At 48.3% G+C, this 11,968-nt stretch overlaps 1 protein-coding gene across 1 annotated transcript; it reads left to right on the forward strand.

Annotated features, from left to right (window-relative positions):
* The first annotated feature begins 280 nt into the window (after window positions 1-280).
* Window positions 281-4,868, forward strand: FOLR3 (folate receptor gamma). Its single transcript, XM_004381936.2, has 4 exons — window positions 281-931; window positions 3,302-3,490; window positions 3,651-3,786; window positions 3,893-4,868. The coding sequence occupies exons 1-4, from the start codon at window positions 767-769 to the stop codon at window positions 4,171-4,173; spliced, it is 771 nt and encodes a 256-aa protein (XP_004381993.1). The 5' UTR covers window positions 281-766; the 3' UTR covers window positions 4,174-4,868.
* The last annotated feature ends 7,100 nt before the right edge of the window (window positions 4,869-11,968 follow it).

Genomic DNA, 11,968 nt, shown 5'->3' on the forward strand with positions numbered 1-11,968 from the left:
TGTTTTAGCTACAATATTGTGGTAATTAGTATTTGTGAACCTATATCAATAACTGTTTTGAGAATGAAGTAGTAATTAAAGGAAAAGAAGGAGAAAAATAAAAAATAATATCGTAACTAATAATGCTGTAATTCAACGTAGAGAGATTTTACAAAACAATTTTGTTGTTAGTATTCATATAATCTAAGAAATATTACATTTAAGCAATTTACGGCTGTATTTATCACATATTATTCTATGATTAAGATTGATAATAAACATTTTTAAGGCTTCTCTGTGGTCTGGTAGGGGAAGAGGTTCATGGGGTTGTGACACCATGAGTTACCACACTGGGTGACACCACTGCAGCAGACGGCGCTCTGTGGTTCCTTCCTGCACAGATTTGAGAGGAACTACAGAGCTGGAAGGCACTCAGATTCTGTACAAAACACTGGGGAAATTCAGAGAGAGGTAGTGGCTCCCCTCAAGATCGCAGAGCAAGCTAGTGTTGGAGTGGTGCGAGGGCTGGAGAATCATGCAGGGACTCCTGCCTCCAGACCTGGGATGACCCTGGAAGGGCTTGCTCTCAACTTTACTTCCCCCTCATTCCTTGGCTCAGCTGCCCTGTGGGCGTCTCTCCTAACACCAGTGAAAATGCAGGCTTGGCAGGGCAGAAGATCTGGGCTTGAGAAGAGATCAGGACATCTGAAGAGATTCAAGCGTTTGCTGCCTCTCCCTCAGGCCTTGCCCACCTCTGACTGTGGCTCCCCCACAGGAGCAGACAGCCATGGCTTGGCAGATGACACAGCTGCTGCTGCTGCTGGCTTTGGTGGTCTCTGCATGGGGTGCCCGCCCCAGGAATCCCCAGGGAAGAACAGATCTGCTCAATGTCTGCATGGACGCCAAGCACCACAAGACAAAGCCAGGCCCTGAGGACAAGCTGCATGACCAGGTGAGCATGGAGTGAGGGCTGGCATGGGGCAGGGGGCTGACCCTGGCAGGGAAGAAGTTAGGGGGATGGAAATGTCAACTGTGGGGGGAGATAGAAGCAGTGGGTGACTGAGGTGTTCCTGGAGGGCCTCCCCCACCAGGAGACCACCAAATCTACAATAACAGAGGGACCATTTCCCTAGCATCCACTATGAGCCAAGTGGAAGCCTTGGGTGGTGAAAACGGTTAAGTGCTTGACTACAAGCTGAAAGGTTGGCAGTTCAAATCACCCAAAGGCACCTCAGGAGACAGGCCTGGGCGATCGGCTTGTGAAAGTTCAGAGCCTTGAAAACCCTATTAGGCAGACCTACTCTGCATACATGGGGTCACCATGAGTCGAAATGGCAACTAACAACAACAACATGAGCTGAGCTAAGTGCTTTCCTTTCGCCATGTCAGTAAACATGCCCAAAAGGTCTGCTTGGTAAGTGAGTGGTGTTCTCTACTTACACAAATGAGGAAACTGAGGCTTAGAGGAGGCACAGGTACACGTGGGAACTGAGAGACCAGTCATTAGCAGGGGCTAGGAGGGAGACTGACAGTCCTCTTCCTAACCTTAATTATGTGCCATCCCCGGAGCTCAGAGGCAAGGTAGAGGGGCAGACATGTCCCTCATGGCCATGCTACAGCAAACATTGGCAAACAGGCTGGGTCCCCACTCCCAGGGAGATGGATGATTATAACTCTGAGTGACATGGGCTATGACAGTGGCCATTTTTGTTAAGCTCCTACAGGAAGTGGGTTAGTGCTTTTCATCATATCATTAACTCTTTCAGAGGCAGGAATGATGACCTGACTGGCAGGTTAGGATGATGTAGTTGGGATTTTGCAGGACGAGCAGGAGTTAGGGCATTTGAAGAAGTACACGCATGAAGTCAGGGAGGCCTGAATGTTCTGTATTGCCCAGCACCTGGTGTCGGCTAGGTTGTTGGAGAGGGCTAGATGTGGCCCTATCCCCATGAGTTTTCCTTCTGGTTTCTCCTGTGTGCCCTGACCTGTCACATCTCCCTGCTCACTTGACCTGGGAGGTGGAATTCATCTCAGAGAGTTTAAGCAGTTGGCATGTAATCACTCAGCACTTCAGCTCTTCTGAGTCCAATAGAAACCTCTACCACTTTCCTGTCTTACTTGCCCTACCCCTACGTGTGATCAGGTCCCGGCTCAGGCCCACATGCAAGCTATAGTTCTTTTTCCCCTACGGCTTTGGAAACCTGTCAGGAGACTCCTAGTCTGGAGTTCTAGACCTGGGAGAGCCAGATCAGTACCCTTGACCTCTACCTCTCACTGCAACCTGGGACCAGGTTCCTTTCTTTCCAGTCTTGAGTTAAAATCTTTACTCCACCATTTGCCAGGAGGGCCGCTTGCTTAAATTCTGTGAAAACTGGGGTAATGATTTTTTTTTTTTACTGCATTGTTGAGAGGATAAAGTGCAAAAGCTCAGGGCCTTTTTGTACCTGCTGTTTTCTATGCCTAGAATGTTTTTTAACCCCTCCCACTCCTGACTAAAACCATAAGCTCCATGAGGGCAAAGGTTTTATCTGTTTCGTTCACTGCAATAGTCCCAGCCCCTAGCACATTGCCTGATGTATAATAAGCACTCAATTAATATTGGCTGGATGGAAAATGAATAATGTAAATAGCTGAAATAATGTGAAATAACTTTGTAAAGTGTTAACAGCTGTAGAAGTAGTAATTGCTCCCCCAGACAGTGGCTCCCCTTGGGCTCCCACGGCCCTTGTATTACTCTCTGTTAAAAGATAATACTCATACATACAATAGAATATTAGTACACAGCCATAAAGAGAAATGAAGTCCTGATGTGTACCAAAACATGGGTGAACCTTGAAAATATCATGCTAAGTGAAATAAGTCAGTCGCAAAAAGACAAATACTCCATGGTCTCATTTATATGAAGTAAACAAATACATAGAAACCAAAGACTATTAGTGGTTTTTGGGGTGGGAAGGAGGGGACAGGGGGAGTTTTTGCCTAGGAAGCATTGAGTTTATGTTAATGGTGGTGGAATAAGCTGGAAAAGGATAGAGATAATGGTTGCAGAACATGAAGACTGTGATAAATGTCACTGAATTGTACATGTGGAAACTGTTGAATTGGAAAATGTTTTGGTGTGCGTATTTTCACCATCATTTTTTAAAAAGGGCTAATACTTTTAACAGCCATTCCTTCAAAATGGGGGCCCCTCAAGGGGCAGACCTAGCAGGGCCCTCCCCAGAGATAGTTCCTCTGGATGTCTTACCTGGGGCAGGGGAAGCAGAACATGGAGGAGATGGCTGTGTCAGTGAAGATATAGCCCTGCGTCTTCCCCACCCAGTGCAGCCCCTGGAGAAAGAATGCCTGCTGCTCAGTGAACACCAGCCAGGAGCTGCACAAGGACACCTCCCGCCTGTATAACTTTAACTGGGACCACTGTGGCAAGATGGAGCTCGACTGTAAGCGCCACTTCATCCAGGACACCTGTTTTTATGAGTGCTCCCCCAATCTGGGGCCCTGGATCCAGCAGGTACGGGCGCCATCCCCACAGACATTCACCGTGGCACTTGCAGGGAGGGTGTGGTCCAAGCATAGTAGAGGCACTGCCTTGGCCTCCAACTCTGGTCTTCTTCAAGGCCTGTGGCTGCTGAGATGCCTGGCTGACAGGGGCTCTTCTCCCTCCCCACCAGGTGGATCAGAGCTGGCGCAAAGAGCGGATCCTCAACGTGCCCTTGTGCAAAGAGGACTGTCAGCGCTGGTGGGAAGACTGCCGCACCTCCTATACCTGCAAGACCAACTGGCACAAGGGCTGGAACTGGAGCTCAGGTGAGGGCCTGGGCAGGGAGGAGATGAGTAACAGAAGTGGTGATTCTAATTGGCATTGGGAGAGATGAGGTCTCAACCAGAAACTAAGTAGCTTTGTTCCTACCAGGGATTAACGAGTGTCCAGTCAAGGCCGCCTGCCACACATTTGAGTTCTACTTCCCCACGCCTGCTGACCTCTGCGAGGGCCTCTGGAGTCACTCCTACAAGGTCAGCAACTACAGCCAAGGGAGTGGCCGCTGCATTCAGATGTGGTTTGACCCAGCCCATGGCAACCCTAATGAAGAAGTGGCGAGGTTCTATGCTGAAGCCATGAGTAGGGCTGGGCCCCATGCAACTGGGCCTCTCCTACTCAGCCTAGTCCTGACGCTGCTATGGCTCCTTGGCTGAGCCGCTTCCACTGCTGACACTTGGACATCTGGACAGCAGAGCCCGGACTGCATCCTTGACTCGTACCCAGCCTGGGTGCCTAGGCTCAGCCCAGCTCCGCTCTCTCAGATAAGGGACCTCACAATCAGTTCAGTCCATGCCCTGATCATTGGTTTATAACCCAAGGTGGGACCCCTGGGATTCCCCTTACAACTTATTTTAATACACAGATTCACGTGTGTCTTGTAAAGAATTTGGGGATGAGTGGCTTGGGAAGACATGACTCACTGCTTCATCACTCCCACTGAGAGCCCCAAAGAAGGGCTGGGACTAGCCTGAGGTTCATCAACAAGTAGGGGGTGGAAGTTGAATTAGAATCCAGGCACCTGATCCCTTGGCTTGGGTCTCTTACCCCTGCACCTGCCTGCCCTCATGCCAGGGTCACTACTCTCACACCACTAGGACTGACGGAAGAAGGAAGGTGGGCAGAGATTGGTGGAGGAGTCACTGGGTTCCCGGAAGGGAAAAAGGTTTCTTTCTCTCCTTCCCTTACTAGATCTGGGGTGGGAAAGAGACATTGATCTTGGGATTTATGATGAACACTTGCATTGTTTCTTTTTTTAAAAACTACAAACAATTCTACAATGAACAAGCTGGTACTTAGTGGAATGTTATACTTGGAGGGTAAATTCCCAGAAGAGGGATTGCTGGGTCAAGGAGTAAATAAATTTATAATCCCCCCCACCCTGAAACTCAATCCCACCACCCACTGATAGACTTTGGGAGCTGAAATCCTTGGGCCTCAATTTTCATATCTGCGAGCTATCTATCCTTGTTTCCCAAACTTCTTCTAAGGGTCTTATCAGGCAGTCTATTGAAAATGATGTGTAAACTTTAAATGCTCTTGAAAATTAGTCATGCACCAGGCACTAAGTTACACATTTTATCGCATAAGGAAACCAGATTCTTCCTTGATTCCCTCCCCAAAACCTCATACATTTTTTTATCACCCCCAACTCATTGATTCTATTTGGGAGTCTCCCACTCTCCTCTCCATCCCTGAAGCACTGCCTTCATTGCCCTAGATCTGACCCAGAGCATTTCTCTCTTGAATTACTGAACAAACAAAAAGAAAAACAAACCAGTTACCGTCAGGTTGACTCCGATTCATAGCGACACCATGTGTACAGAGTAGAATTGTGTTCCATATGATTTTCATGTCTGATCTTTCAGAGGCAGATTGCTAGACTTTTCTTCTGAGGCGTCTCTGGCTGAATTTGAACCATCTGGATCTTTCAGTTAGTAGCCCAGTGCTTAACCGTTTACACCACCCCAAAACCAAAACCCATTGCCATTGAGTAGATTCCAACCTCCTATAAGACAGACAGAATAGAACTGCCCCATAGGACTTCCAAAGCTGTAATCTTTACAGAAGCAGACTGCCACATCTTTCTCCCACAGAGTGGCTAGTGGGTTCGAACCGCCAACCTTTCAGTTAGCAGCCAAGCTCTTAACCACTTTGCCAGGGACCCTTTGCACCACCCAGGGACTCTGAATTACTGACAAAGAAAGAATCTTTCTGCCTTCCAGAGTGATCTTTTAGTCCTGCGAATCTCTTGAAGCCACTCTCCTGATATGGTCCACTGCCTCCTCTACAACTTAGCTGGGCAGGAATTGCCCCCTGTCCCTAGCCTCCTTCTCTTCCTCCCCTCACCCTACACATTCCAAATGCTCTGAAAGCTGCCCTTAACCCTCCTCCCATCTCCTAATCTCTGTGTCTACTGACCCTCTCCCCTTCACCTGGAGGTCCCTAGTGGGGGGCTTAGAAATAGCTGAACCTCTTCCCTGGAATAGATTTATAATTTTGATAGTTACAACTTTACAGGGGTTATATCAATTTGGCCTTCCACCAGCAATGTCTATGAGCGCCCATTTCCCCACAGTAATATGGATACATGTGTAATACAGTGTTAAACTTTGGGATTTCTGCTAAACTGATAAATGGAATAAAGGGCATCAGTGTAATTTTCATTTGCCATATGTCTTTTTATGAGGACCCTGTTTCTGAGATCTTTCCGTATTGATCTATTGAGGTCTATAATTGCCGGGTGTCTTAGGCTGGGTTCTCTAGAGAAGCAAAACCAGTGAATATATCTGTATCTATCTATCTATCTATCTATATATATTATATATATATATAGATAGATAGATAGATATAGATATATATATGCAGAGAGAGAGAGATCAAGAAAATGGCTCATGTGGTTGCAGAGGATGGCAAGTCCCAAGTCCATGGGTCAGGTGTCAGGCTGGAGGCTTTTCCTGACTCACGTAGCTGCAGGGACTGATGAATCCAAGATCAGCAAGTCAGACTGTAGGCTGCTGGCTCATGGGCTGCAGAGGCTGACGAATCCCAAGAACTGGAAGTCAGATGATGATGAGCCAGATGCAGGATCCAGAGCAAGCAAGCTAGCCTTGTCAGAACATTTATATATATATTGGATGCAGGCCACACCCCCAAGGAAACTCCTCTTACAACTGATTAGCTGATCACATCAGATCACATCATGGAGGATGATTACAGCATTGCATAACTGCCAAACTACATCATTACATAACTGTCAAACCACTATAAATCATGGCCCAGCCAAGGTGACCGACAACCATCATACGGATAATATTTCAGTCTATGTATACATCACATTTTATTCAGTCCTCTACTAGTAGATATTTGAGGGAGGGGAGTGCTTTTATGACCCTGACATTTTTGAAAAGCACAGACCAGTTATTTTGTTAACTATCCTTCAGTTTGGGTTTCTCTGCTCCCTCATGATTAAATTGAGGTTATGCATTTTTGACACAAATGCTCCAATAGTAATGCTGTATCCTTATTGTGCATCCTAGTAGGAAGCATATGATGTTGGATTTTCCTATTTTTAGTGATGTTAGCTTTCATCTTTTGGTTCAGATGGTGTCTGCCAGGTTTCTTCTCTACTCTTTTCCCTTTGTAATAAATAAGTATTTGATAGGGAGGTCTTCTGAGAACTGTAGATATCTATTCCTCAACAAACTTTCACAAATGAGCTTTAGTATCTCATGGGCATTTTTTTAAAAGTAAAAACAAAAGTCCAAAATGTCTTATTATGTGACAGCTCCCTCTACAAACTTTCAACACTTTCCCATGGTATTTGTCATAAAAACCAAATGTCTTCAATGACATAGAAGGCCCTGCCCCATCTCTTAGATCTCATGTCAAATCACCACCCTATACGCCCACTCCCATCCACATATATGAACTCTATCCACACTTCCTACCTTGGGGCCTTTGTTCCAGTAATTCCTTCTCCCTGTGCCTGGAATGGAAGTCCTAGGTGGTGCAAATGGTTAATGTACTTGGCTACTAAACCAAAGGTTGGAGGTTCAAGTCCAGCCAGAGGCAGTTCAGAAGAAAGTCCTGGCCATCTACTTCCAAACAATCAGGCATTGAAAATCCTATGGAGCACAGTTCTACTCTGACACGTACGGGGTTTCCATGAGTCGAAATCAACTTGACAACAACCGGTCTGGTGCCTGGGATGTTCTTCATTCATTCTCTGCAGGCTGGCTCCTTATAGCCACTTAGACTCAACCTAAAATGCCCCCTCCCCCCATGACTTTTCTGAAGAAGCCATCCAGGCACTTCCTAGCACATCACTCTCATCACTCTAGCCCCCTTTACATAGATCTGTCTACTGTATTTATTGCCTGGCTTGTCCTTAACAGAAGTCCCTGGGTGGTGCAAATGGTTAACTCACTCGGCTGCTAACGGAAAAGTTGGAGGTTTGAGTCCACCCAGAGGTGCTGGTGACCTACTTTCAAAAAATCAGCCATTGAAAACCTTGTGGAGCATAGTTCTACTCTGACACACATGGGGTCGCCATGAGTCAGAGTCAACTCAACAGCAACTGGTAACTGGTGTCCCCAACAACAAAACATGCACACCTGAAAGCAGAGGCCACGCCTATGTTGTTTAGTCCCAGATCCTCAGGGCCCAGGTCAGTGCCAGGCGCAGAGTAGGTGCTCAGTAAGTTAAGGAATCCATGCACTCATCTTTCAGTCAACAAGTGCTTTCTGAACATCCAGGGCTGGCCTGTGCTAGTCTTGAAGACAAGAAGAGAACTGAGTCCCATGTCATGGCTTGGTGGAGGCAGACAGACCTAAGAACCAATAACTACTAGAACAATGAGGTGAGGCTTTGATAGAGGGATAGTGTTGCTCTATGGGAACCCAAAGAGGTTAGGGAAGGCTTGCAGAGGAGTCATGTTTGCCAAGCAGGAAACCACAAGGGGAAAAGGCATTCCAGGGAGAGGGTATGGCGAGTGCAAAGGCATGGAGGTAATATAAGCGCGAGTAGAATTTCGGGGTGGTAGAGATAGAAGCTTGAGGGGGCATGGAGAGGAGATGAGGCCAGAAAGGGAACACTGGATCTGCGGTGCTGATTTTAGGAGTGTCTCTCCTGAAGCTGCTATGTGAAAGAAGCCAGGCTCAGACTCAGATCTGAATCCTAGCCTCTCCACTTGCTAGCCTGGGCTCCACAGTTTCCATCTCTGAGAGGATGGGTAATAAGAGACATGCAACATCTCAGGAAAAGCTTGAGTTTCTCCCTACCCCACTCTAGGGCTGCCTTCCAGCTCCTTGCAGCCCAGAGCCCCCAGCTTTGCGCATCAAACACTTTTAAGTTATCTTGGCCAGGTCACAGGGCAGCCTTCAGGTTGGGGTCTGATGGAATGCTGATGGCTAATCTTCCCAATATTTTGCTTCCAGTCTGGGTCAGATACTCTCCTTCCACTCACAAGACAACTGCCTGGGGGGTGGGGGTAAACCTCTGGCCACAGGGGAGGGGTCATAAAGTCAGTTAATGATCAGCTCCCAGTGCAGGGGTAGAGGATGTGGGGGAAAGGGTGGGTCCCAGCTAAGGGAACTCCCACCTTTCAGACATTCTTAGATGTCTGTCTCACCCTTCTCCAATCAGCAGGCTGATTATAAAGCAAGAAGGCTATAAAGTGAGGAGGGAGGCAAGAGGGCTGCTAGAGTCTTCAAAGCACTTAGCATCTAGATTGTCGCAGGATTCAGGTAAGGCTCAGACTGACTGACACGGGACAGGAAAAGCAGGGCTCTGGCTTGGGGCAGGGTCTCCTGGAAGTCGGTTTCTTTGCAAATCCTTTAGGGTATTCCTTCTTGATTGACTTTCCTCCTCTGGCTCCTGGTTCCTCCCTTGCTCCTCGGGCATTCTGCAAGGTATTGGGCTCCCATTTCTGTGAGTTTCTACTGCCATCCTTATCCTTCTGGCTCCCACATCCAACCCAGACCCTCTGCACCCAACCCAGACCATTCCCCTGAGCCCTAACCTCTACAGTCACCTCTCTCTGGTTGACAAAATGGAGTTTCGTGTTTCCTCCCGCCAAAATTTGCTCCTCCCTTCTTCCCTTTTCCCACCAGGGATCACCATGGTCATGGTCAAACGAAGGCTCTGTCCTTGACAGGGTAAGAGGGTAGGGGTGAGTGAGGTTGGGGACTGGAAAGAAGAGTCTAAATTAGATCAAACTCTGAACCTAATACTGTAGAAAGGATTTTTGGGAGAAAGGCTGAGAGGAGGGCATACCTTGGAACAACCCCTCTGGTCAGAAGATTCAGAATGTCTGTAATTCTGCTGCTGGAAATAGGTGGACCTGGGGCTGATGGGGTTGGAGGAGTTGGTGGCCCTATAAGTTGGGGACTTGGGAGCTCCTTGTTGTCTACAGCTGGCTGGGAGGCTGGAAGCTTGCGTTTCAACCCTTGCTCTGCCATTGGCTCTGCTCTACTTCTCTGAGTCTCATTCTCCTCATCTGCATAACAGGTGAGGGGTGGTGGAAGCGGACCAAATTATCTCAGAGGATTCCAACAGCTCAGGCTGCAAGATTTTATCAGACCTGAGCTTTGGGAGAAACAGGATAAGTGGGGCTTGGGCACTGGCCTTAAAAAAAAACCAAACCCATTGCCCTCGAGTCAATTCTGACTCATAACAACCCTACAGGACAGAATAGAACTGCCCCATACGGTTTCCAAGGAGTGGCTGGTGGATTCGAACTGCTGACCTTTTGGTTAGCAGCTGAACTCTTAACCAATGCACCACCGGGGCTCCACTGGCCTTAGGCCTGCGCTATTAATCCACCCCTACGGAGGCCTGGCTGGTGCCCAAGTGCAATAATTAACTGCTGAGTGGCCTTTGCCTGATCCCAGCTCCACTCCTGGGCTTCATTCCTGCTGCCTGCCCCACTGCCTGTCTCCTAGGCCACTAAACCGCCACTGCCCCCTGGAATAAGGCAAGGGGAGTATAGAGCAAAGTAGAAGCTAGAGCCAGACCGAGAGCTGCCTCCTCTCCCAGGTATGCCGCTCCCCAACCCATCAGAGGTGTCACATCCTATGGTACTCCCAGTGCGTGTTAAAGGATTTGCTGAGCTAGGCGGGCCCTGTTTACCTAAACCCTAGAGTATCCAGAAGGGGAGACTGAGGCCCAGACCGAAGTGGACTACAAGTCAGTGCCCATCCCTGAACTAGAGTCCAAGGCTCTTGTCTTTCAGCCCAGCACTGTTCTAGGCTCTTCCAGTCTGGGGCCCCAAGGTGGAGGGGTGTAATAGTTAGACGAAGATTTGAACGTAGAGCTAGGAGGGTGGAGAAGTGGCTTGCTGGGTGATATAGGTCACAAGGAGAAGCAGAGAACTCTGGCTCCAGAAAGCAGCCACAGCAAGAGAGACTGTCAGCCCCCGCCCCCAGCACTTCACCCTTGTCAGCTGCCCTGTGAGTGCCAGCACAGAGAAGGTGCAGGAGCTCTGAACTTGAGGGGCAGATGTGGGTGGTCTCTGCTGTTTGACTTTGGGTACATCTATCCCTCAATTAGTGCCCAAATGATTACACAGAGCCCCACTGGCTAGTGTTTTTTTGTTCCTCCATTTAATCCTCAGATGAAAAAACTAAGCCTCACGATAGAGTTTTTCCCCAAGGTCAAGCAGGAGGTGGAGTGAAGAATGAGTCCCTGGAGGCTAACCTGAAACCTTGTGCTCTAAGCTACTAGGCTTTGTTTTCCCAAACTAGCCTAATCTGAAGAGTCATCTGGTGTTTCCTGAGAGGAGGAGTTTCCTTGGTTCTGCTTCCAGGGATTAGTGAGTGCACTGGTCAGTGAAAGGGATGATTGAGTCCTGGAATGAATTAATTAGCAAGTGAGAGAATGAATGAATACCAGAATAAACAGAGTAGTGAAATAATGGATTCCAGAAGGGTAGGGCAGGGTGGGGAAGGAGAGCTGGGTGGGAAATAATTCTAGGTTTACCTGAGCCCTCCAGTCTGCCCAGTGCTGGGCTAAGTCAGGAGAGACAGCCTTGCTCAGGCCCTGTCAACAACCCTATCTAGGAGGCCCAGGCAAGACGCTGAAACCCTGAGGGCAATGGGGGCACTGTGGGGCTGGGTAAGGCGTGGGAACTTCAGTGAATCCTCATGTGAGTGAGTCAGAGGAAAGAGATGGAGAGGACCTATGGGAAATTCCAAGCATTTTAGGAAGTGTCAGGCCCCTGGTGACCATAGGTGTGAGGGGAAGGGTCACTTCTCACAATTTAGTGACTGAGGTCAAAGGATTGAGGTGTTGTGAAGGCCCGCCGAGAAATGGACAGATCTGTTGTCGGGGGCTCAGGAGCCTCCCAAAACGCCAGGGAGGCTGCCCCATCCCCTGGAGCTTCTGCCCTGTGCTATCCCCCAGGTCACAGCTGTTAGCTGCCATTGAGTTGATTCCCACTCATGAGGACCC

The sequence above is a fragment of the Trichechus manatus genome, unplaced genomic scaffold, assembly GCF_000243295.1.
Source record: "Trichechus manatus latirostris isolate Lorelei unplaced genomic scaffold, TriManLat1.0 scaffold00088, whole genome shotgun sequence".
Taxonomy (NCBI): domain Eukaryota; kingdom Metazoa; phylum Chordata; class Mammalia; order Sirenia; family Trichechidae; genus Trichechus; species Trichechus manatus.

Excerpts from the sequence above, each read along its gene's own strand:
- FOLR3 (XM_004381936.2), top strand. The coding sequence starts at position 767 with ATGGCTTGGCAGATGACACAGCTGCTGCTGCTGCTGGCTTTGGTGGTC. Across the intron at positions 932-3,301 it reads AGGACAAGCTGCATGACCAG|TGCAGCCCCTGGAGAAAGAA; the intron begins GTGAGCATGGAG and ends TTCCCCACCCAG. Across the intron at positions 3,787-3,892 it reads GGGCTGGAACTGGAGCTCAG|GGATTAACGAGTGTCCAGTC; the intron begins GTGAGGGCCTGG and ends TGTTCCTACCAG.